At 38.5% G+C, this 26,205-nt stretch overlaps 1 protein-coding gene across 1 annotated transcript in view; it reads left to right on the top strand.

Annotated features, from left to right (window-relative positions):
- Positions 1-26,205, top strand: part of NKAIN3 (sodium/potassium transporting ATPase interacting 3) — a 375,633-nt gene that overhangs the window by 326,297 nt on the left and 23,131 nt on the right. Inside the window, exon 5 of the mRNA XM_054189416.1 lies at positions 23,377-23,437. Coding sequence (XP_054045391.1) covers positions 23,377-23,437 — 61 coding nt within the window. The remainder of the gene's footprint in view (positions 1-23,376; positions 23,438-26,205) is intronic.

The raw sequence follows: 26,205 nt of genomic DNA, 5'->3' as shown, positions 1-26,205 counted from the left end.
GTGCAATCTATTTGCAATATAAATAAATAACTTTCCAGTAGATCCTCCTTTGAAGGGGAAAACAAGCAAGGCAATAGCGTTAGAAAGAATGATTAGGCTGAAATCCTTGCTAAGCTGCAGATTATACACAGCTATTTCCATAGCCCTTGGTAGAGTCAGCTGGCCTCCTGCAAGCAAGCGATGAGAAAATATAAGGAAGGATTTTGCTCTGGTTTAGCCAGTCCTCTTTCCCACACAACTTCTTTAGTATCTCTTCTTCTTTGTCCTCGCCTGTCCTTTCTGTCAATTTTCATCATACACATAAAAACCCCTTAGGAAGCGAGGTAAAATAATCTAACTGTTAATGTCTATTACATATTAGTTGTGCTAAGCTAGCTACACTGGTCAGAAGACAAAACTGCCGTCACTCACCTAAGAGAAGATAATGTTTTATATGCACTGCACCACATGGAATTCTTTATTTGTGCTAGTCCAACACGTTAAAAAAGAAGGATATTTTAAGTAGATGGAACTGGGTCTTTAAAGCACTTTATTGGGACAAAGGATACATTGTACTAAGATGTTATTAAAAATATGGGAAATGCATGGTAGAAGATTTGTTTACCTAACTGCCTGTGTTGACGTCTTTTTTCCTCTTTCTGACTGTAACTCAATACCTAAAATGATGTTCGGATGCATTAAATCTTTCTTTGAATTAATTGTCTTCCACAAGTAGGAATTCTGCTACAGTAGGGGTTAATTTTTATATACCATGATATGGTAATTGTTTTTATGCACAATTCATCTAAGGAAGTTTCAGATGAAGTAGGAAGTATTTGGGAGATATATAATGCTGCAACCAACAGTAAAAGAAACCAGAAATGCCAGTCAAAATATCTAATTTCCCAGGGTTTTGTACAGCCAAATAAGCAGAGAAAAGTCTTCCAGCCTGGATTATTCACCTCCTGTTAATCAGATAGGACATGGCATAGGTACAAAACAGATAGGATATAGGCATATATTGAAAAGACAAAATAAGAAAGTGAGAAAAATGTAGTAAGGAAATTGTATTTACTACTGTTTATTGCAAAAGTTACATCTCCCTTTTCAGACAAAAAGATAAAACAATAGTTATTTTGTCAATGTAACCTCTTGATCTGTCTTCAAAGTCTGAGATGGGTACAGCTTTCAGGAATTTTTTGTGTTGAAATGTTGAAATGATGAAATATTTTCATTCTGTATAATACTACCAATTTTTCAGTATAATAAGCACTCATGTTTATACACTACATTTTAGTCAACTTAATCTTAATAAAGCTACACAAACCTTATTGATAAAGATTTTCACAGTAAGAACCACCATTCATGTCACCTCCCCACTTAACTGCAGCTTTCATTACTACTATTCAGCATCTTTCTCTGCTCTCTAAAACACAGTTGGACTATATCTTAACATATTCTAAGGTAAGTTTGTACCTCTTTTGTGCTCTTCAGCCAAGCTTGGAAAGCACAGCTTTTTAATTTTGCAAATGCTTTCAAAAAGGCAGCCAGGTATGCACTGATGCAAGAGTAGGAAAAGCAGTCAAATTCTGATTCTTCACTGGCCTTTTGATGTACAGCTCCTTTTCTTCGATTCCCCAACCAAAAAGCATTGACAATCAAACTGTTCTTGAAAATAAAGTTTTGGATACACACATAGCCAGGGGCTTCTGCTTTCCTTTCAGCTTCCTTCACCTCCTTCTTTGGAAAACTGACAACTCTCACTCTGCCCTTCTGCTGTTTTTTGCAGATGATCTTGGGAAAGTTGATACAGGAAAGGATGTAAAAATGGTCTTGTGTCACTCCTTTGAGGGTTCAGACCAAAGAGAAACATACTGCCTGAGCTCTGTTGTCATTATTCAAAACTTAAGGCATAAACCAAAATATAATAACTATCCTATTCCTTATTGATACCGTCTTGTAATCAAGTCATTCCTGATTCTTAGTCTGGAGTAAGATTGGCCACCTTCTTAATAGTTAAACATCTCTGTAAGTACATGCAGGACAAGGGAGACTACCATTTCAGACTTTGTCTGAACGTATTATTTTCCCAGAGTCTGGAGGGTGATCTCCATAGCCTGCACAATATTTTTAATAAAACACATATCTTTCACCCATACCACTTGGTTTTCATCTGAAACTTGTGTTTCATGGTGTCTTTTTGACCACAGCACAAAACCATAACTGTTGGAAGAAAATTCTTTTGTGCCCTAAGGACCAGTTCTAGGTTCCTGCGCTCCTCTGCCTCCTCTGGGGAGAAGACTTTAGTCTAGGTACAACCACCCTCAACCCACATCTAATTCAACTTCTCTTGACAGTGTCAAGATTGTATTATGTAGATAGGAAGATATAAAGCATTTTGTATAGTACAACAGTACAAAACCTAATCACGTTTGGGTCAATATAAGTGAGGTTAAGTTTAGACAATGGAGAAAAACTTTCTAGAGTACTTTTTTTTTATTATTATTCTCTCTAAATGAAAGTATATGGTGTCATTGTAGGCACCTTATGCCATCCCACCAAAGTTTAAGCTGGCTATTTTAAACACCTAAAACAACTGCATATGGTAAAAGGGTTTGAAATGGGACCTACAAGGTATTGACCTCCTGGACTGGTAGCTGGAATCTTGGTAGAGTACCCTATGGTTCCTAAAATTATGTTAGATATGTATGTTTAGGTATCTATCCACCTTCTGGATAGCTGTGGGCATCTGGACATCTGTCTGGCACTGTCTCAAAGGTGCTTCCTAGAAAGAATTACAGAGTTATTCTCATGTACAGCCGAGGGTCCAACAGTAATTTGCTTTTTTTTTTTTAATGTTGAAGATGTTTACTATTTCATAGTGACGATTCGTTTAGCCTATTGGGAAGGTAACAGCCCATCTTGAATAGTATCTCTTCACCATCAGAGAATAAAACTCCCCCACACCTTTTTTCTCTATTCAGCTTTGGACAGATTTCCTGTGTGTCATATTTCTTTCACAGTAATTGAATCTTGCCCACGTAATAGCCATCACAACCTGAAGTGATCAGATTCTGCTTTGCATCTCATCTGCTCTTGTTATAGCTGTCAGACGAAGTTATACCCTGTCTAGATTCATAACAAGTTTAATGATGTTTTTCATATATTGGCCTGAAAAAAGACAGTTCAAATGTCTTAAGATTTTCCCTTACAATGGGGATTCAACAAGAAGTATGAATCATTATTGACACACTCAAAATAATCTGTCATGCTGCTTTAAAATACTAATGAGAAAACCCTTGAGTCTTTTTATATTAGTAGTTGTTTCATGTTGTAATTGAATTTGAAAAGCTCTGTTAAGATTTTTATCCTCTGACAGTAACTTATTATTTCTAGAATAAAATAGTTTCGTAAGTGGTTTAGATGGCAGCAGTCTGAAGAAGCCCTTTGCACTTAATCTTTCTATGAACTATGTAGCTAACTGTAAATGCGGTCTCCCAGATCCAAAAGTTTTAAGGGAATGTGTAATTTAATATCATAAGCTTTCCACAGAGGTCATGTTTTCTAGATGTTTGATCATCCTTATAATTCTCACCTTTGCTGAAGGGAAATCTCAAAAATGTTGACAGTCTGTCAACCGATGCCTTGCTGGTGCTGTGTTCTAGGGCACTCCTGATTCATCTTGAAATTCAGTTTTTCTTCCCAACACTATGATATTATCAAGTTGTAGTCTGGGTGTGATTCATTTTTCTGTGTAAATGCTACATAGCCTGTTGTTCACCCTATTCTGTCTTCCAGTACTTCATTATTCCTACTTAAGTATAGTAATTTGCACTTGGCCTTACTGAATCACATCCTATTTTTCCCATACCCTTTGTTAGTTTCTCAACTTTATTTTAATTCTAACCTTGTCCTCCATGGGGCTTGCAACCATTGCCAGCTTGCTTCCATCTGGAAGTGTAAAAGGCATAATATCTCTTCAGATAACTGAGTGACTAACAAAACTACCGGACAGTACTGGACCCAGGTGGAATTCTACGGAGCCCGATCAGCTACTGTCTCTTAATTTGATGGAGAACAATGAGTAGCTATTTCTGAGTGCAATTTTCAAGCCAGTTGTTCAATCTATGTAACAGTACTTTGGTCTAAGCAATATTTTCATAGTTTGCTTATAAGAATGTCAAGCAGTGTCAAAATGCTTACTAAAATCAAGATATATCACACCTATTGCTCCTTCCCTAACCACAAAGCCCATTATCTCTCCTAAAAAGGAACAGACTTGATTTAACATGATTCAGTTTCTGATAAATTCATATTGGCTTTTACTTACCACCTTGTTTTCTTGATAGTATGTTTATTTACCCACTAATAATTTGATTCCTTGTTTCAGTAAGTTTATAGTAAATGAAGTTAGGGATATAATTCCGTGTGTCCTCTTTGCCTTCTCTTTTCCTGTCTTTGTGTAAAGAGACAGGGACAATTTTGGACTTTCTGATCTACAGCCTCTCCTGTTTTGATCAAATTCTCACAAGTATGTTCTAACATCCTTGAGATTGCTTTAGTCAGACTTACACGTGCTTTGAAGTTAATTTACCAGGGCTGGTACATCTGAATTTCTTTGGATTTCTAATTTATGCAAATGATCAATAACATATTCTTCCTTGTTCTCACCTGAGTCCTTCATTAGTGTCAGTGACATTACTTCACCGACCACAGTTAATCTTTCTACTGAAGAGAACAAGAGAAAAGACATTGGATTTTTCAGCCATCTCAAGGCCACAGTTCTGTGTTCACTCCCTTGAAGGCCGTGCCAATTAACGCAGCCAAACCTGATATCCAGCTGCTCGAGCCCATGCCTCCAGTCAGCTGGAGGAGATGTTTGCGTAGCTGCAGTGGGCTGTCCAGCTGATGGGTGACCTGCCCATGCTGGAAAATAATTACTGCTGCCACATGCACCTACAGCCTCTGGGTCACATCACTGTGGACTATGACAGCTCATTGCTTGAGCTTGCTCTTCATTAGCAACATGCCACTGGATGTTTTTTATCATGCTTTATTCTCTTTCAGTTGCGTCTTGGCATTTCTGAGTTTGTCCCTATACATTTCTGGTTTTATTTTATATTCGTCTCTGGTAATCTCTATGCAGGTCACTCAAGAGACCATTACTGAGCCAAATCCATCACTTTCTATGCTTCTGCTTGGAAAAGTTCATGCTCTTTCAGTGTGTGTTTTTCCAGTCTCTTTGACCGCTTTCTTGAACTCCTTTTTCTAATAGACCTGTTTCTTCCTAGAAGCTGCCTGCCATCTCACATCACTGCAATATGGTTCCTGGGTGTTTACTCTCCTCATTCCACTGTTCTTCTCCTGGAATTGTTATGCAGTGCAAGCTGTCTTCACGTTCAATGTTGTTTCTTATAGATGTTATCTGTTTTGTTCATTATAAAGTAAAAAAATAAATCTAATCCCTTTCACAGGACTTTCTGCATGAAAGTGAGTAAGATTATACAGATTTTAAAGTTTTCTTAGCATCAGTTCTTACCTCTAAGGAATAGAAAGAATATGTAATTTTTTTTCTTCATGCTGATGCAAACTTTTAGAGCAGCCGTATAGAAGACAAAATGACTCTGTTCTTAAAACAAATAACAATATTTATCTAAGAATATGACAAGTTTACAAGAAATATCACCAGATATTAGGTTTGCATTGGGTTCCTCAAATTGCTGAATTTGGTAATTTAAAAAAATTATATCCGAATTTCCCAAGGTGAAATTGCATGCTCATTTTCCATGTAGAACATTAATTGTCTGCTACCTGACAATCAGAAATATTTCCAATTATAAAAGAGATCACTAAATTTTAGCATTTCCTTATACAATAATTTATAATCTATCAAAAGCTATTTTAAGAAGTTTCTTCTTACCTTAAATTAATACATTAAAGATTTTTAAATGAAGCTGTTGGGCATCTGTATTTTATTTTTTTCACCAGTAAAGATACACAAGCTATTTTTTTGTCTTAAAGAAACGATCTGAAAATTATTTCTTTGTTTAGATTAATTGGGGAATTGTATTATACTGTTTTCTCTAATTCACTGCTTATCAATTCTGAAGCATCCCTGTCACTTTGGATGCAGGGTCAAGTGCCCTGTAAATATCTTCTTTAACTGTGCTTGTGTTGCGATTCGTGTTGCAGTCTGAGAGGACAATTTATTCTATAAACCTCTTATGGATTTTGTTAAAACTTCTAGCAAACAAATAGGAGCCTAAGCAAGCACATTATTAAGATAATTTGCTTCGATTCAGCTAATGGAAGGGATGGAATATATGATCTAATCAAGACTGCAATTAAGATTGAGTCAGTGAACCTGTGAGTTCAGTTTCTCACATCATCCATCTATTACACCAGCAGATAATCAGATTGAATGCCACTGGAAATAATTGTTACTTCTTTAGAGTCCATTTTCCTTCCTGCTTAAGACCCTATCAGTGATCAACACAATTTTAGCATTAAGCGTGCAAAAGACGTAAGGAGCCACAGGTCACAGTTTAGGTACGACTTACCTATTGGTGCATCGACTATTTCACTTTAGCTATTGGGTATTTCCCAAAACAAACAGAGATGTCCCTTTGCTCTGTCATGGTGAAGGTATTTCACCATTTCTCTCTTAAGCCTCATTCTTACCAAAAATTATTAGTTTTTTGCTCTGTTCCTCTTTTCATGCGGTAACACAGAATTTTTCCTCTAACTCAAAATAAATAAAGGTCAAGTTCAGCATAACACAAGGTTTTGGTTGATAATTATTTTAAAATATTTAATCTGTATATAATTTAGAGATTAAATATCTTTGGGTTTTAATGCTGGGAATTTTTGGAAATGTTGTTTCATAAGCACACACATTTTCCCATGTACACATGTAAAGAATGAGCCATATACCTAAGAAAATACAGAGGAAAATTCAGGAAGAACAAGTTGTAGCAAAGCTTGAGTCACACAATTGTGAATATTTCTAAACAGGCAGTAGGAGTTTACCTGATGAATAAGAGATCTTTAGGTTTTAGTAAACTTACTGAACTCCCCTAACTAAATCTTCAGGTCACTTTTTTTCTCAAGACCCTAAATGCAGAAGGAGCAGCACTGAATTTTGTAGCCCAGTCTATAAGAAAATAAGATATATAACAAAAGAACAATTTTCTTCTAAGTACTCTCCCCTTGGGAATGGTTTTCTCAGGCCAGTTTTCAGGATCAACTAGTTGATCTTCTGGATTACGAATACGGTTCACTCCTCTGACACTGGACAGAATTTTAGGCCTTTAGTCACAGAGGAAAGTTGTGTATGTGCACAGATTTTCATTTCAATATATCTGCTAGGTTGACCATAGATGAACTAATTTTCCAAAAATCTGAAATATACAAAGGGCTCATAGGTATGGTTTGTACTTGGAAGGCTGATGTCAGTTTTTGAGATACGGTTGTGAATATGAATCCCACAGTCAGCTAAATAATATTTTAGAAATGTAATGATTAATGTAACACATCCTTCCTTTCATTTAAGAGGGCTTTTTTTTTTCCCTGCAGTTGTTTTAGTTCTTAAGTGTTAATGACTTTTTACCAGCTAGGATTGGCTGACTACTGTGACTTTTTGACTTTTTAAAGACTTCAGAACCAAATCCATAAAGTATTTTGACATTTTGTAGAGCAAATTTCTCATAATTAAACAATAAAAGTTTTCCTGGCCAAGCTCTGATCATAGCCCATATTTCTCACAATGAATAACGTTGCAAGGAAATCTTGGATTATGAACTGCTGAGAGTAATCCTAGAAATGTTGCATGATAGCTGAGCATCATTCATATCGATTCTCAATATTTTATGTGGAAGTATCTAACATTATGTCTTCCCTTTCATCTGGAATAGGTAGCGCACCTAACTGAACCTTATGAATTCCAAAACCTGAATGCAACCAGACTCCAAGTAAGGTATTTCAATTCAACAAATAGTGAGTTGAAATTATAATACATACATTAAGCCTAGAGCTAACATTTTAATCTCTTTCCCATTGTGTAAGTTAGATTTCCATGCTTCTGATTTTCCAGCTATGTGATTTACAGCTGAGTTTAGCAAATGTAAATAATAATACATTGGCATGTTTAACGCAGCAAACATGAGTGTTTAACATCTCCTGGAAATATTGCCTGGGACTTCCTGGGAAAAAAATCTGTTGTAGCTGAAATCTTGTTTTTCATAGCCATTGATGAGCACTTTTTCCCTGAATGTGCTTAATCAGATTTTGACCCACGTATAGGTGTCACCTCTCCAGCATGTTCTGGGCATTGAGTTCCACGGTTTAATTCTGGTTTGTGTGAAAAATGTCCTTCATTCAGTTTGTGATGAAAGGCAAACCCCTAGTCTGTGATCTGATAATTTGGTTTGATTTTCCATTGTTCTTATATAATGAAAAGTGGGATTAATAATTTTATATTCATCTTTTCCAAGCCATTCATGATTCTATTTTTTTCTATAATTCTGTCATCAACTGTCTCCTTTCCAAGGGTGAATTTGTTTAATTTCTCCTTATTCTAAAGCCATCCATATATTTGATTATCTTTGACTCCTTTCTCTGTACTTGTTCTGATTCAACTACTTTTTTCTGAGCTGAGGAGAAAGAACTGTGCGTAGCACCGAGGATGCAGGACTCAAGGGATTTGTACAGTGACATAATGACGTATTCTACTTTCTTTTCTGTTGCTCTTCTACTGTTTGATTCTCCTTTCTGATTGCTGCTGAGCACTGACCTGGTGTTTATAATGAACTATTCACAAGTTTTCCAAGCGGTAATAACAAATTTAGAGCCTATTACTGTATATGTATAGTTGCGGTTGGTTTTCCTTATGTGCATTACTTTGCATTTACTGGCATTGAATTTTAACTCTAATTTTGTCACCCAGTCGCTCAGTATCATGAGATCCATCTACAGCATTTCACAGTGGACTTTCATTTTGTGTTGTCACTAATCTGGATTGAGTTTTGCCCTGTTTCTCAATCATTCATGAATACTTGAAATCCATAGGGCTCAGCATGAGTCTGTATAGGGCATTATGCATAACTTCTCCCACTATGAACACTGATCTACGCATAAACCATTTATATATCGTTTGGGGGTGCTCGTCAACAGCAGGCTCAATATGAGTCAGGAGTGGGCCCTGGTAGTCAAGAGGGCAAACTACATGGTGTGTATGAAACACAGTATAACCAGTCGGTCAAAAGACATGATTATCCCGCTGTATTCAGAGTTGGTACGGCCTCACCTTGAGTACTGTGTGCAGTTCTTGGCCCCACAATTTAAGAAGGATGTGAAAGTCCCTGAATTCATCCAGAGGAGGGCAACAAAGCTAGTGAAAGGGTTGGAAGGAATGTCCTGTGAGGAACAGCTGAGGACTTTGGGCTTGTCTTGTTTGGAGAGAAGGAGGTTGAGGGGCAACCTCATGGTTCTTGACAGCTCCCTGAGGAGGGGAAGTGGAGAGGGAGGTGCTGAGCAATTCTCCCTGGGATCCAGTGATAGGACATGTGGGAATGGTTCAAAGCTGCACTAGGGGAGGTTTAGGCTGGACATTAGGAAGCATTTCTTTATTGAGAGGATGGTCAAACACTGGAACAAGCTTCCTAGAGAGGCGATGCCCCAAGCCTCTCAGTGTTTGGACATTTGGACAATGCCCTTGACAACATGCTTTAACTTTTGGTCAGCCCTGAATTGGTCAGGCAGTTGGACTAGATGATCATTGTAGCTCCGTTCCGACAGAAAAAGTCTATTCTATTCTATTCTATTCTATTCTATTCTATTCTATTCTATTCTATTCTATTCTATTCTATTCTATTCCATTCCATTCCATTCCATTCCATTCTATTCTATTCTATTCTATTCTTTTACTAAATGATGAGACTAAGAGATGAACCCTTTTTATACCATGACAGCATATAATTCTTGAGAAGCTGTGGTTAGGGATCTGGTCTCCAAATTTTTGGGGATGCAGGTGTTCTACATCAATTGGATCACTTATGCCCCAAAGGGCTTTAACATGGGACATGGCTTTCCACTACCACCATAGAATCATAGAATCATAGAATGGTTTAGGTTGGAAGGGACCTTAAAGATCATCTAGTTCCAACCCCCCTGCCATGGGGAGGGACACCTCCCACAGGTTGCTCAAAGCCCCATCCAGCCTGGCCTTGAACACTTCCAGGGATGGGGCATTCACAGCTTCTCTGGGCAACATGTTCAGTGCCTCACCACCCTCACAGTAAAGAATTTCTTCCCAATATCTAATCTAAATCTACCCTCTTTCAGTTTAAAACCATTACCCTAGTACCTTGATCTTTCATTCCTCACTATTTTGTCATGTTTGTACTCATGTCCTCTTTGAATAATTACACTTTGTGACAATTTGCTTATTACAGGAGCCAGGCTGCCTCACCTTTATTTTATTTTTGATGAAAAATTTGCTTCTGTAAAAGCTGATATTTCAAAGAACTGTGACAGTTGTCAATAAAATAGATCTATCTGAATTTCCTTTAAATGAGCTAGCTCTACTTCTCCTCACAATACAAGGGAATTGTAACAGCAGGAGAAAGTGACGCAAAACTTAACCTCCCAGATACTTATTCAGCTAGTCTGTGCAGCACTGCGTGGTTTAGTAGGCTTAAACATAATTGTACCTGCAAGGAAGCAAAGGAAAACTGTTCAAGCAAACAGACAGCCCAATGGAAGCAGAGGAACCCTAGGAACATAATCCAGATGTCCAAAGCTACCTGTTTTGGTGATGGCTTCAGTCTCCCCCATGTACATTAAGGTTTCTTGCAAAGACTAAGGACATACCCCTGAGGTCCTGGTGCCCCGCACATACAGGAGTTTTCTTGGCATAGACCAGTCCCAGCTCTGGATGCAAGGAGAAGGAGGAGAAGTGGGCTAGCATTCCCTCTGCCTGACTTCCTCTCTTTCAGGCTCTCTATTTCAGAGTCTGTTCACATCAGGACAAGACCAGAATAAGCACCATCACCTATGTTCTAGATTTCTTCAAATCTAATCTTGTTTTCTGGAAAGAAACTCTATGTGCTGCAGCCAAAAGCTCAGTCTAGGTGACCAAGAGTCAAGGACTTCAAAGACACGCTTCCAGGTAAAACCTCTCTCTGGTCAAGACATATTCTCAGTGCAGCAAATCCTGCTTTGCCTCCCCCTTTTGCAATTGCTTCTACCAGATACAGACTCTCTTGCTGAGTAGCAGTAACCTCAAGGTAGGAGTCAGGGCCAAATCTGCCTTCCATTTGCTAAAATGTCCTGACAGTTGGCTCTTGGGCAATACATTCGCTGCCACACACACACCCAGGACACAGGGGCATGCACTTGCTGGTTGTGTACTGACAGTGGGAGACAAAGTCCTGTCTAGAATGGCTCCAGTGTAGCTTGTGTATTTGCACACTGCCTGAATACAGGCTGAGCTTAGGCTCCTTGGAAAAGAAATATTGATTTTGGGTGCACCCTGGGCTTTGGGCTGCAGAATCAGGTCCAGATGAAGCTAACGGGATGCAGTGTCAAGTGAAAGCTGTTAGTAAGAAACAGGAGTGAACAGGAAACAAAGCCACAACATACATACAGGGACCATATATTGCAAGCAAATAAACTGTGCCAGGGACATGTGGCATAACAGATCACACTGGGTCAGATATGACTGGAGAAACAGCTTCTGAAATTCATTAGGCACTGAGAGAAAGCGAAGCTTCATTGCAATTCTTGATAGCTTTTCTGCCCGGTGGGAATCCAGCACAAAAGCCTTTTAGCACACAGTTTAACTGGGAATACCTGAGCAAACTGATAACATTGCTGCTTTTATGGTAGTCTTGTTTCTCACCTATCACAGCAGACCAGTCCACAAAGCATTATAAGGACACGTGTGTGTGTGTGTCTCTTTATGTACCTTCATCTGCACATTCAGGTAGCAGCTTGTAGGAATTAAACAATGTTATCCATATCAAGAAGAACTACAGTAGGAAGGATATCCATAAAAGAAAACCAACTACCAAACAAGGGTTGTTCAAAATGACCTGCATTGCTATTGTAGAGTCCTTTGTGTTGCACAGTTTTGGCGTTACAGCTGAGTGAAGAGGCTGCTGTGTTACCTGCCAAACATATACATCCAGCCACATTTCTGATTATAGCATTGTTTCTTCCAAAGAGCAAAACCAGATCAACTGTGGCTCAAAATCGAGTCATTTGTTCAGTGGTTTGAATATGGCACATTCATACACAAGTGAAAGCACACGTGGTAGATAATCTGCTAAATATCCTGTGAGATAGAAATTGATTAGGAAAAACAAATTGGTGATCAGGAAGGAGTTTCTTATCTTCACCTCTTCTATCTGTGATATATTCTTGTTCATGGCTGTAGCATTTCAACAAACACACACAAAAAGGCAAAACAGTATCGAAGTCTGGTGGACATAGAAGTGATTTGTTTCATTTTTCATTTTCAAGAATCAAAAGCCATCAGCTGTTTGCCAGGTCTGTCTTTTCTTACCTTCTTAAAGATGGAGGTAAACTTTCTTTGCCGAGAACAGACAGATTTGTCATCTGTGGTCCTCTAAGGAAGATAAGATTTTAAGAATTTCCAGTATATATTTACACATCCAAGAAAAAAATATCAACATTATTACTTTTTATGATTTTCCTTGTCTGTATTGAACAAAATGTTACTAGGAAAAGAAAATTGAGCTGTGCAATGTCCAAAAATAATTTGGAATTGAGATCCACAGAGAGAAATACTGTATGCTGCTTTTCCAGCTCCCCCTGCAGACTAGATTATAAGAAAAGTTCTCAGACAATCTGTGCTCATCCGGGCTGCTTTATGTAATTTCTACACTCTTGTGAATTTTAACCAGCTCTTGGTTATTATTGAAGACTTTTTCTTCCCTTTGATTTAATTAGTGCCAGGTCTAAGCTGGTGCATGTCTTTCAGGCTTTGGAGCTTACTTCTGAGTTGCATTTCTGTGTCTACCACTCCTGAAAATCCTCTCTGAAGGTTCCACTGGGGGGGCTAATATGAGCAGCCTGGTGTGGGTAGAGATTAAATCTTAATTTGCAGTTCATTCGATCATATTACATTCCCTAACATGAGTTAATGTGATGGCTTAGGTTTTATCTGCAGGTTGACTTTTGTTGTTCTATTTTTCCCTGAGGTCTGTTCTGGCAAAATTGTTGTTAGTGAAAGCTTTGCATTATTTTTCATACAATTTTCAAGGTGTGTTTGTGGATTAACAGGAGCTAGAATAATCATGTATGTGTTCAGTCTTAGCTATTATTATCTAGGAATTTTAAAAGTATCTATAAAGGAGGTTAGAGAATAATGGGGATCAGGCTGTAGTAATTCTGTTCTTACACTCACTGTCACCCACTGAAATCTTGAACTAGTTCTTTCTATTTCTGTGCCACAGTTTGTCTGTCTCTCCTCATAGTGATATAATAGTTTCATGCATGTGTTATTTACATGGTGCATGAAGGGAAAGAAATGATTCAGAAGAAAATAAGTAATTCTTACAGATTGTAATGCATTGTTGGAGTTAAAATGCATTCTCTGTGCCTATTGCCACAAGTAAGAGGAAATAATACTCTCATTATGTGCCTTCTGATCTAATAAGGGGGGGAAAAATATCTTTTGGCATTCTATCAACAAAGGACATCTTTCATAATTGCAGTATAAGCAGTGGAAGAATTTTAAAAGGAGTATTAGCATAAAAAATGGCCAAGATTTGCAATATGCTGCTGTTCTGAAAAGAGCTACTTTGGAACTTCCTACATGCATAATCAGTTTCCCTGGGATTCAGAAACCTTCCCAAGTACCTTGTCAGATGCCAAAGAGATGTACACAGGCTGTAGTCACTGGCAGACATTTCTTTCATTCTGTGTCTGATTTCATTACCAGCTTCCAAAGTGGTATGTGCAACTTCGTGGAGGTGAAGTCACTACCTGATGGACACCTTGAAGAAACACTTTGGGTTACAAGATGCAATCAAACCTGAATTTCTTTGCTTTATCAAAAGACGTGAAATATCGTATCATCTGCACGTAGCTCTGAAATTATCTTTCACACTGGCAAGTTAAGGTAAAAGCAAACAAAAGTAGTTATTTAGAAAATATAAAAACAAATAACACAAATTCAGATTTACAGAAATAAAGGCAGGCCATCTTTCTGTCTGCTTATTGTAAAATTAGATGTAAATGGTTTTCTCACTTGGTGTTATTTAGCTGATAAGGTAATTAGTCATTAACCTAAATATGAGAACTTTGACACCATTCTTTGGAAAACTTTTAATTCTTTGCACACAGGAGGAAAACTAGATCTAAAGAAAGTCGTGCTTCTTTATCCAGCTCTTTTCCTGTGATTTCGGTACAATTTCTTCAAGTGTAGATCTTCCTTCTCTCCCTCTTCCACTTTACCACACTCATCTCCTTCCCTTTCCGTTGTTCTGTTCTTTAAGTTTCAAGGTTTGAGGTTGGCTTTATTTTACACTATTGACTTTCACTGTATTTATTTAAATCATTAACAAGCAATTAATATGTTACAAGATAAAGCACTTTAGCCAGTCATGTTTAAATACTGTGTACAGTGTTAGTACATATTGAGAATTTCATTTTATTCAAAATGTAGATTCAAAACTTAGACGTCTATCACATAATAGACAACCAAATAAACAGGATTAATGCTTGGGGCTTATTCCCTTCTCTTGCATGAGTGAAGGACAAAGGTTCCCAGATCCCTTCTGTGGAGGTAAATCATCTGGAGCATGAGTACCCCAGCTTAATCTGTGAGGGATGTTATCTGGGCTACCAGAGTACCTAGATGAAATTCTGTGACCTACAGAATTATACAGGAGTCTGTATTAAAGAGTTTGTTCCAAATCCTCCAACTTTCTGTTCTCAGAACAGATAAATTTTTTCCTAAAGATTCTACAACAAAAACAAAGCAGGGAGAATAAGCCGTAAGTAAGCTAAACACTTGTGAGCGGAAGAGAGGGAAAGAGAATACGCAATGTTCTCACTTGTTTTTCTCAACTCTAACCAAGTTGGGACTTGGCAGCATAACACGACATTCCTCCCTCTTCACTGGTAACGTCCTTTTGGGCAAGTGGGCATTAGGGGTAGTTATGTATCTATGCTTTTGGAGAAAAATTCCCAGACCGAGGGCAGGTAGAAATGGTTCTGATCTTGACCTGGGGAAATTAGATTGTCAAATACAATTTTTAAGTTAAAGACAAAGGGACACTGTGGAGACTAGGATTTGTGAAGAGCAGATACAGGGTAGGACTTCAAAAAGCACGGTAGCTAACGGGTATAGTCTTTTCCCCTCCCAGTGTTAGGTCGAAGGCATTCAAGAGGAATTATCTCCTGCAGTATTAGCCAACAGCAACCTATATGTATTTTAAGAATAGACAGTTATTTTAGTATCTCTGTTCACTTGTTTCTCCTTGATCAATATAAAGGAAAAGTACCTGTAAGTTCCTGCCACCCACTTTTAGAGCCCTTAACATACTTTAAGGCCTACCAGAGTTGTAGCCTCTGGGATTTCTCCACTACAGCTGTAAATAGCACAGTTGGACCAGACTGGCTCTGGGTCGTGCTAATGAAATTGGTAGACAATGCCCCTTAAGCCTGAATTTTATTCAATCAAATCCAATAGATTTTAGGAAGACGAAGGAAAGGAAAAAAAAAATAATGCTGGGACGAGATTGTATACTTCACACATTGCTGCTACCATATTCTGCTATTTTTTCTGGTCATTTTTTCAGTTGTTTGTCTGCATTTATGGTTGTAGATTTCTAAGTATTTTCAGGTTGAGGCTCCTACTGCTACCACTGTAAAATGTGCATTTCATCATTATCCATGAGCCAGCAATGTGCCCTTGTCGCCAAGAAGGCCAACGGAATTCTGGGCTGCATAGGGAAGAGTGTGGCCAGCAGGTCAAGGGAGGTCATTCTCCCCCGCTACTCTGCACTGGTGAGACCACAACTGGAATACTGTGTCCAGTTCTGGGCTCCCCAGTTCAAGAGAGATGGGGAACTACTGGAGAGAGTCCAGCGTAGGGCAACAAAGATGAGTGAGGGATTGGAGCATCTCCCTTATGAGGAAAGGCTGAGAGAGCTGGGACTCTTTAGCCTGGAGAAGGGAAGGCTGAGGAGAGACCTTATTAATGTTTACAAGTATCTAAAGGGTGGGTTGAAGGAGGATGGAGCCAGAATCTTTTCAGTGGTTCCCAGTAACAGGATGAGGGGTAACAGGCACAAGCTGGCACATGGGAAGTTCCGATCAAATATGAGGAAAAACTTCTTTACGGTGAGAGTGACAGAGCACTGGAACAGGCTGCCCAGGGAGATTGTGGAGTCCCCTTCTCTGGAGACTTTCAAGACCCGCCTGGATGCAGTCCTGAGTAATGTGCTCTAGGCAATCCTGCTTTAGCAGGGAAGTTGGACTAGATGATCTCTAGAGGTCCCTTCCAACTCTGAAAAATTCCGTGATTACGTGATTCTGTGATCATTTAGTTCTAGAAAATGAGAATATACCTTTGAGACTGTCTCTTCTTTAATTCAAAAAATTGCATTCAGTTTTTAAATTGTCTATAATTATATAGTATTACAATATATTTCTTATCAAATGTATACAATCAAGCAGTTATAATGCATAATTATATACAGTCATATAATTGGATAACAATATAGAATAGTATATAGTATATAATCATGCAGTTATAGTGAATGGTTATTATGATTATACTACTCTTGATTATGGTCCTGGTTCCTTTGTCATTGTCTTGAAATACGTGGAGTTATAATGTCTTTGTGCCTGATAATCTTAGTCATGTTTCTATATTGCTGATTCATGTATACACACAGATGCTGGAATAATATCCTGTTTCTCTTGTGTATCTCCCATTCTGATTTAATGCCTTTCTAGTCTTTAATGGAAGAAAAAGGCTTTGCAGTCCTCTTTGCAGAGTATTAAAAATGTTAGTGGCAAGTAGGTTACTAAGAAGATGAACTACTCATATTTTGCTTTTTCCTCAGAATTTGTTAGCTCTCAGGAGATAGTAATAGTCAAGATGTTTTCTAATTTAATGCGTTTTTATCTTCTCATTCAGTAAATTCACTCTTGCTACACAGTTTCCATTTTATAAGTGAAAGGCGTCTTGTCAAGCTTTGTATCCTACACCCTTTTTATACATAAACATTAAATTTTAAAAGTTCCTTCTCCTTTCATACTCCCTCAGTCTTTGTGGGAAATTGGGTAATAGTGAAACACCTTGCAGGAAACAGGAATTGTGTTCACCAGGTTGCACTTCTGAATGACTACAGAGATAGTTAGGAAATAATGTTCTTCAGCTGTCATCAGCAAAAAAGAAGTCAAGAAAAAGCCATATTCAATGAGATGACAATCTGGGTGGACTGGGTGTGTACAAAGAAGGACGTGAAGCACAGTTGTCTTATCTTTTTGATTTGATGAATCTTCCAAATCTAGTTTACCTATAATTTCGTATACGTCCTCTGGGAGCCAGGACTACTGAATGTTTACCTAGTTTACTTGGATGGTTCTATCTTGTTGTAACGAGATCCCTACAAAACTCTGGGTGGTAGCTTAGCAGTGATAAGTGTCCTATTGTACATCTGACCTTGAAGATTAACCTGATAGCCTAGGGCACAGCTTCATGTTATCTTAAATACCCGGTATATACTCATTTCTCCTTTGAAACAGGGCAACTGTGGTGTGTGAAGCAGATAGATAAGAAAGTAATCAGGTACTCTGAGCGTGTATTAAAGGCCACAGCTGATGATGACAAAGCCAAACAGAAAGATTTAAATCAAAATAATCTAAATCATCAATTTTAATCAAAAATATTTCAGTCTGAAGACAATAGCCTTGATTTAAATAATCACTTCTAATTTTATTTTGCATTTGTCCTTGTTTTCCTAAGGAAAGGTTAATCCACATTTACTGGTAACTATTAAAATACATTAATTTGCAAGTAAATATACATTTTACACTCAGCTTGGTTCTTCTTTTTAATAGGATATATTCTAGCAATATTCATTTATTAAAGCAATTACATGGCACAGCATATATTTGCCCAGATGATTGGGTTGTTAATTTCTTACATGTTTTCATAGTTTTTTTTACAGTTTAATGACAGACAATTATATAATCTAATTTCAATTCTATTAAACTGGGCATTTATATTTCATGCAGACGTCCATAGCTTAAGCCTAGAGATTTTAGTTAGACTAAAGCATTTAGGTCCTCTAGAGACTATACTGCACGGGAGAAAAATAACAGAGACTACTACTTCATTTCTACCTAAGGCTATCAGCAGAAAATAAATTATGCATCAAAAGCCTTGATAATAGCATCATATAAATGTACCCATGTTCCACTAATAAGAAATCCCTTTGTGCACTTCACACTGAAGTCTCTGCCAAATGAGCATAGGTGACAACTGTTTCCTGCACCCTGAGCCTGTTCATTGCTGTGATTTGGAGAACGTGAGCAACATTTATCAACTAGTCATTGAAGAAATGGGAGGTTTGGTACAAAAATACTGGTGGTTCTGAAAATTCTGGATGGCCGTATCCAAAGAGTTATGGCTTAATATCCAAGTAGGAAACAGTAACAAGTGGTATCCCTCAGGGGTCCAATGCTATTTTGTATCTTCATTAATGACAGTGGGATTTAGTGCACCCTCAGCAAGTTTGCTGATGACACCAACCTGAGTGGTGCAGTTGATATGCTAGAGGGAAGAGATGCCACCCAGAGGGACCTTGGCAGGCTCAAGGAGTGGGCCTGTGAGAACATCATGAAGTTCAACAAGGCCAAGTGCAAGGTCCTGGGGGATGAATGAATTGAGAGCAGCCCTGTTGAGAAGGACTTGGGGATCCTGGTGGATGAAAAACTGTACATGAGCTGCATCATAAGATGCGTGGCTACCAGGTTGAAGGACGTGATTCTGCCCTTCTACTCCACCCTTGTGAGACCCCACCTAGAGTACTGCATCTGGCTCTGAGGTCCCCAGCACAAGAAAGATATGGATATGTTTGAGTGGGTGCAGAGGAGGGTCATGAGAATTGTAAGAGGACTGAGAGAACTGGGGTTATTTAGCTCCAGGTAGACCTTATTGTGGCCTTTCAATACATAAAGGGGGCTTATAAGAAAGAAGGAGAGGGGCTTTTTGCAGTCCTCTGTAGTGAGAGGACAAGGGGCAACAGTGTTAAATTGAAAGAGGGTAGATTTAGATTGGACACAAGGAAGAAATTTTTTATGGTGGGGGTGGTGGGATACTGGGATATATCCAGAGTAAGATGTGTACCATAACCACTGTGTAGCTGGATGACAGCAGGGGACAACAGCCTCTTCCCGCAGTTTCCCGTTTTAGTTTCTGCAGAATAGCATTGACAAGTGTCTTCTGAGACAGTTTACTAGACTGGGCTCTGCAGGTAAGACAGGCAGGGATCCCAGAAGGTTTCCATGCCTTAAAACTCAACACTGTCAAGACAAGCCCACCTTGGTGGGCCCACCTTGGTCCAAATTGCTCTCTGGATCAAGCCAGAGGTTCCCATTTACACTTTCAGTTGCTAGTGACCTTTGATGCTTTGGACATCCTGTTCCAACCACTTCGTTGGTCCCTTTGAACAATTACTGAAACCCAAGATGAGCAAATTAAGTATCTTCCAGCTCATTTGCATCACATTTTCTTTAGTTATCAGGAAACACACATTTAAGTCTATCACTTGGTGCCAGGCCAATTGCCATCATTTCCAATATCAAGAAACTGGGCAGTACACATCAGTCAGCTCACTGCAAATTGGCAATTAACATGATGGCTAGATAGGTTCACATGAGCATAACGTTATTAATTAAACAGCAGCTGGGTTAATCAAGATAGCAAAAGTAATTTGGTGGAATAAATATTTTATTAGTGTGTCCATCAATAAAGCAAAAGAAGAGGTTTTAATTAATTCATTTATAAAAATATTCACACTATGGTGGCTGTAACTCAGTTTAAGGATCTGGAAACAGGTCTCGTCTGCAGAAGGGTATATTCCCACTTTATCAATTCGTGTTAATTGTACTGTAGATATCAGTTACCCAGCTGTAATTACCAGTATGTTAGTTACAAGCCAAACATTGTTGTCCGCCTCTGACCAGCAATACCTGACAATTGATGCTAAAGGGCTCTTTTTCCTCTGTTGCTTTATTCTTTCAGAAATGTGCATTTTCCCATTTAATTACAGAAATATATTCTTGGAATATGATGGGTTATGATACCTCCTGGCGTGATTAGAGACCTGATCTTTCTTTTTCCCCAAAAAAGACCATGAAAATGAGAGAGGGTGAATACATTTTTTGTATTTCTCCTGGTACTAATAACTAAACAGATGGGGGGAAATGATATATTTTTAAAAAGTATATGCCATAAACACAAAAGGTGGCAGTGATTTCTATCTGACCGAGGAATATTTATCTCCTAATGCTAAGGAATATAAAGAAATGCTGAGAAGCAGAGAGAGGCTGCTGATTTTGTAAGAAGCTCATAGCTTAGACAAAGTGTGTTTCAAACACTGAAGAGAGTGTGAAAAGATTTACTTTAAGAAGATCTGCTGAAAGAGCAACATGTAAGCTTTTAAAATTGTTAAAACAATCATACTTTTTTGGACATAAGACCTCTTAGAATATTTTTCCCTGTGGCTTTCTTCTTTGTGTCAGGTGGCTTATTACACATTAGAGTGGAAGTCTCTTTCTGTGCTTTATCCACCTGTCCAACACCTTAGACGTGTGTGAGAAATTTGCTGGAAGCCCTGGCAGATAGATGTTTTATATAATATGCATGGATACGGAGTACACATGTATACATAAAGAAGGAATTGTGTTCAAAAAAGTGAAGTTAATTTAGTACAGAATACTAAAGAAGACAAAAGAAAGAAATACACAATTGGGAAATGGTAAATAATTCTAAATATTTGATCTTCCTTCACAAGCATTTAACCTACAAGCTCTACTACAATTCATTTGTATCAAGTCCATTATTTAGGCAGCAGTTTTACTCTTCAAAATATTTCAGTCATGTTTAGGGAAAAGAAACAAAACCAAGTGGCTTACACAGTCAAATTGCATAACACGAATGGTGAACCAGAAATCTATTGTAAATAAACAGGTGACATTCCCTCATGAAAAGCCACCTGTTTTCTGGTATTTGTGTGGTACTTAATGCAATAATTATTTAATCTACATGTAATGTTTGAGTGGCACAAGAAATATACCTCAAGTACAATTAGATTTTTGATCCCTTGGATGGAAGCCTTTATATCATATTGCTTCAGTTGTCAAGCCGAAAACTGTGAAGTTTAGGGGGAAATTGTGCTTGATCTGTCAAGGAGTCTGTAAGCCAGTGCTGGTCCTGGAGGTGCAGGGCTGCAGAACCACAAGATGTCATTTTCATTAGTAATGGGAGGCTGGACTCCTCTTCCCCACCCACACAGAGGACAGCAGGCAACTGTGGGCTCGCTCTGAGCCAGCCAGCCCCACCGTGGCTTTGGATCCCCTCCAGCTACAGTCACCATGACACCGGGCACAACGGGGCTTGGTAGCTCAGGCACAGCGTGGTCCTAGCCACCTCCAGCGAGTGCCTCCTCCGGAGCTGGTTTGCATTTGGCTGGCTCAGAGCATCCATACAACAAGGTGGTGTCCACCTGATAGAGGCTGCAGCAATACCACCCCAGGAACCTGGATCCCGAAAAAAGCCAAGGAAGTTGCCAATACTGCAATCTGCTCAGAGCGAGAGGAAAGTTGGATTAAACTCACTTTCCCAAAACACCAGCGAGGTGAATGCCCTGGAGAGGAAGCTCCAACAGGACTGTGCGTCAGCGCTGAGACAGCTCCCATTCACGAGTAACTCAGCTTTAGCGTACTGTAGCTTAATTCTCCGTGGGGAAGATTAATCCCTTGGAGGAGGATTAAGCTACAGTGAACCAAGGCCACTTTATTTCTGAATGGGAAAGGCCACACAGGGATTTAATGTACTTTATCTTATGTGCATTGATTTCACAGCTTTAGTTAATTCATCTTAACTTCCCTGAATTCCCTTGTGTGGACAAGCTTTTGTCTGCAGAGAGGCTCTTGGCGCTGCTTGTAAAGCTCCTCGTGCAGTCCAACCAGAAAGCAGGTTGGAATGATTTCCATGCCTCTGAAGGAGCTTATACCTGTCTAGATACTATTAAATTACCTCTTTTTCAGACGGTTGATCCGTGACACCCTTAAACGAACTATTTTAATTAGATTTTTTGAATGGACTGGAGAAAAAGGAGTTTTTTTAAAACTAATCTCTGGGTTATTTTAGAAATCTCTCATGAACAGTCTTTTCAAGGCTTTCAGATAGCACGAATTTTGTACAGCTGCACCAACAATATTTTCTCAAGCATGGACAAGTCTGGGCAATGCAGTTTAATAGGTTTCCTTGCCCAGTGGGATTTTCTTCTTCTTTGGTGGTGGTCATAAGAAAACCTACGTCTATATGGAAGGCAAACGAGAGGAGTTTCCATTCCCTGATCCTAAAGATCTTGATCACTTCCTCTCAGTGGCACAAGTGACACAGATCTGGATTGAGGAGGATGTTTTTGTGGGAGCCGCTGTTAAAATAATGGCATGATTCTGCAGGCGTTGTCCTTTGGGGAAATGAGTCTGCTCATTTCTTGAATAACTAATGTGATTTACTGATAAGCCCTTCTGATAAGGTGATTCCTGACGCTGATGAATCATAACCCAGCTTTACCGTTCAGCTACGTCATGACATTTCACATATCAAATTAAGCTTTTGCCAACCATTTCTTCACTGGGACATTTTATGCAACACAAAAAGACATCTCTTGTGGATTGCATACAAACTTTAATATGACTTAATTCTATACTCTAATAAATATTTCATCTTTTTAATATGTAATTAGGTGCTTAGAGGGCCCATGTTCAGGTGGACAAAGTCATGTAAGAACAAGCAAAGGAATGTAAGTAATAGCTGAACACCAAGGTCCAAGTGTTTTCCACCAGTATTACTCAATAGTAATGTTTATCAATACTGATCTCAGTGGAGCTAGGAAAAGATTTTAAAATATAATACAACAGGAACAAAAGAGAGATAGTCTCTTTAATTTAGCTGTTTGTGAACACTTGCACTGAAATTTACATCCGAATTCAGGAAATGGAAGCAGATCTTTTCTAAACATAGCTGTGATTGATAGCTGTATTTATACAGCATTGTAATAAAAGCTTAATAAGTATTCCATGTGTTCTAATGATTGCTTTTTCTCCTCTTTCATGCAGCTGATTGGATTTGTGTATGCCTGTTACGTGATCAGTATTTTCATGGAGGAAGAGGACAGCTGTAAGTACTTATACACACCTCTCCATCTCTGGAGCCACAGTACCTGGGGTGAGACAGTCTTGCATTAACTACCAAGGCGAAGAACAAAGTTTGAAAAATAGCAGAGTCTGGCATTCATGTAAACAACCAATTTTGCTCAAACACATACTTATTTAGGTACTACCTCCTTATTTAGGTGTCAGAATTGTACTTAATAAACTTGTTCATAGGGGTCTGTGAACTGTTTGCATGAGCTGCTCATACTGCTGAAAAGCGTGTGATCTGTGTTGTGTATACATATAAGTTTTTATTTATGTACATTTAAATTTGAATCAAATCTCCTGAAAAGATTTAGTCTGTTTTTCCAAATGGCAGTTTTATCAGCAGTAAAGTTAATGCAGACAACACATCAAGCCATTTAGAGTGTACAGTTTCACTGTGATCAATAATTAAATAGACCCCGTTCAACACCTACAAGTAACGAGATCATGCATCTGAAATGCTGACCCCGAGTTCTTAACCTGCCCTTATCAAGAAAACCCTTTTATACATAACCATATTGTTGAAAAAGTTTGAAAAGGTAAACAGCTTTCAAAAAGAATTTATTGAAAGTCATTAAATGGGCTTTGGAAAAATCTGAATATGTTGAACATTCTGGTAGCATGCTGTGTGAAAAGAGACTGTGAGAATTGCCTGACAAGCTCACCATACCCACCTGACAACCAAAGGGATTGGTAAAAGAAGTACTGAGACTGGAATGATATTGGATGACCAAAGAGAAGCAAATACCAGAACAAGTCTATTTAAAAAAAAGGAGAATGTGTGATAATTTCAGTTACTCCCTCTCATATATGAGGAATTAAGTAGTAAAATATCCACCCCTAGGAAAAGAAAAAAAAAAAAACAGGAACAAATGCCAATACCATTTTATGGCTATAGGATAAATAATACACAATCAAATATTTATTCAAAAACTTTTATTCATAAATCTTAACTTAGTTGTTTTGTTTATTCACAGAATAACACTAGCGGATGAAATAAATATACTAGAAAAAATCAATTCAGTTTGTAGGAAAGCATTTGATAATATCTGGAAAATCTTATTGAAAACATAATTCAAGTAATTCATGTCTGTGATGGAAAAATATACTTTTTGATTGAAAACAGTGTGAAGGACCATAAACAGAATACTTTTCCATTGCTACAAACTGTACCATGTTCAGTTCTCCATCATAATGCAACAGACATTAATGTCAAATCTATTTTAACACTGCCATTTAGGTTTCTAATAGGAGGAAAATATATCAAAGAGAATCTCAGATAAAGCTGAGTGGGAAGGAGTCATGAGCGTGTTGTGCACATAGTGTACTGTGGAAAGGCGCAAGGAGCCGCCACAAAGACTGGTGCTGCAAAAGAGAAACGTGAACACTTGGAGAAGGAACGTGAAAAGTAGGCCTTGAGGAAGAGGAAAAGCCCAGACAATGCTCCCTTGGAAATCCAGGAATTGCCAGTTAGTCAGGAACGGGTAACAGCAGAGGATGGTGCAGCAGCAAGACAGCCCTATAATTCGGGATGTATAAATGGAGCCTTTAGTCAGTGGAATCCAGAGACAACTGTCCTTTCTGTAGGTCTGTGGTGAGTCATGAGGGTAGCTAGGGCTTCATACGGATATCTGGAAACTTTGTTTGAGACAATTACTAACAAAATTCCTGGAACAGGGAGGCTTCATTAAATGATTAGGAAGGCCAGCAGACTGATAGGGAAGACGCAAACTATAGTGCCTTTAAAAGAGCAGTAGTGTGTGTACATGCACAGCCACCTGCAAACACAGCTATATCTGTACCTGGGAAGACAGACTCTTCACTTCTGGCATACATATGCTATATTATTGTTGGGTTTGTTTAGTCCTTTATAGTGTGCTTCACACATCCATGTAAAACATAAAATGCATGCATGACAGAAAGACAAAACTCCCACCAAAGAATACAACATGTTCTTGGAAAATGCAGGCATCTGCTAAGGAGTGTATGCAGTTTATATTCGGGGCCTCACAAGAGGGTTGTTGCCAAGTTAATGGCCGTGTTCACTTAGAAAATGTGCCTACTTCAGAATAGTTGGGTCAGGGTCTGTCTTTGACATCAGAGGCCCAATCCACTTTCCTCTGACTGCAAGCCCACCTTACTGTCTTTCGAGAGTTCCGTGTCATATGATACCAATGGAAATTTAAGTCACCGAGAATGGAGAACAGTTGACATATTTATTAACCAGTAAAACACACCAAGTGCCAAGGTGATCTAGTATGCAAAACCAACCCAGAACCCATTCTCCATACAGGAATTGGGCATCTGCATTTAATTTCTGCTTGTCTTCCAGAACTGCTGATGTCTATTTGGTGTTTTGTTACATACAGTTGAAAATCATCTTACCCATCCTGGAAAGCATGCTGCAATTTCTATGTCCTTTGTTAGGAACAGGCAAGACTCCCATCCTTACTTCTACCTTTACATATAATCTTCTAGAATCTTGTGTGAAGAGATTTTTTTTTAGTTAGCAGAGAATGGCTTCGGGCAGAAGGTGAGAGAGGTGTGCTGGAAGTGGAGCAAAGAAGCAGAATAGATGCAGCTAGGAGATTTTACAACCAGTGGGGGAAGTGATTTCTGGTGTGTTACTTCTTGTTTCTTTTTAAGATGCTGAAGGCAACTAAATAGCACTTTAGTATCTCACTTGGCGCCAATTTGTGTCTTAATGCCCATTTGTGTTTGAGAGTCCTCTGTGCTTACAGATAAATA

Source organism: Rissa tridactyla, chromosome 2 (genome assembly GCF_028500815.1).
Source record: "Rissa tridactyla isolate bRisTri1 chromosome 2, bRisTri1.patW.cur.20221130, whole genome shotgun sequence".
Classification (NCBI taxonomy): Eukaryota; Metazoa; Chordata; class Aves; order Charadriiformes; family Laridae; genus Rissa; species Rissa tridactyla.
This window is presented reverse-complemented; position numbering and strand designations above follow the sequence as displayed.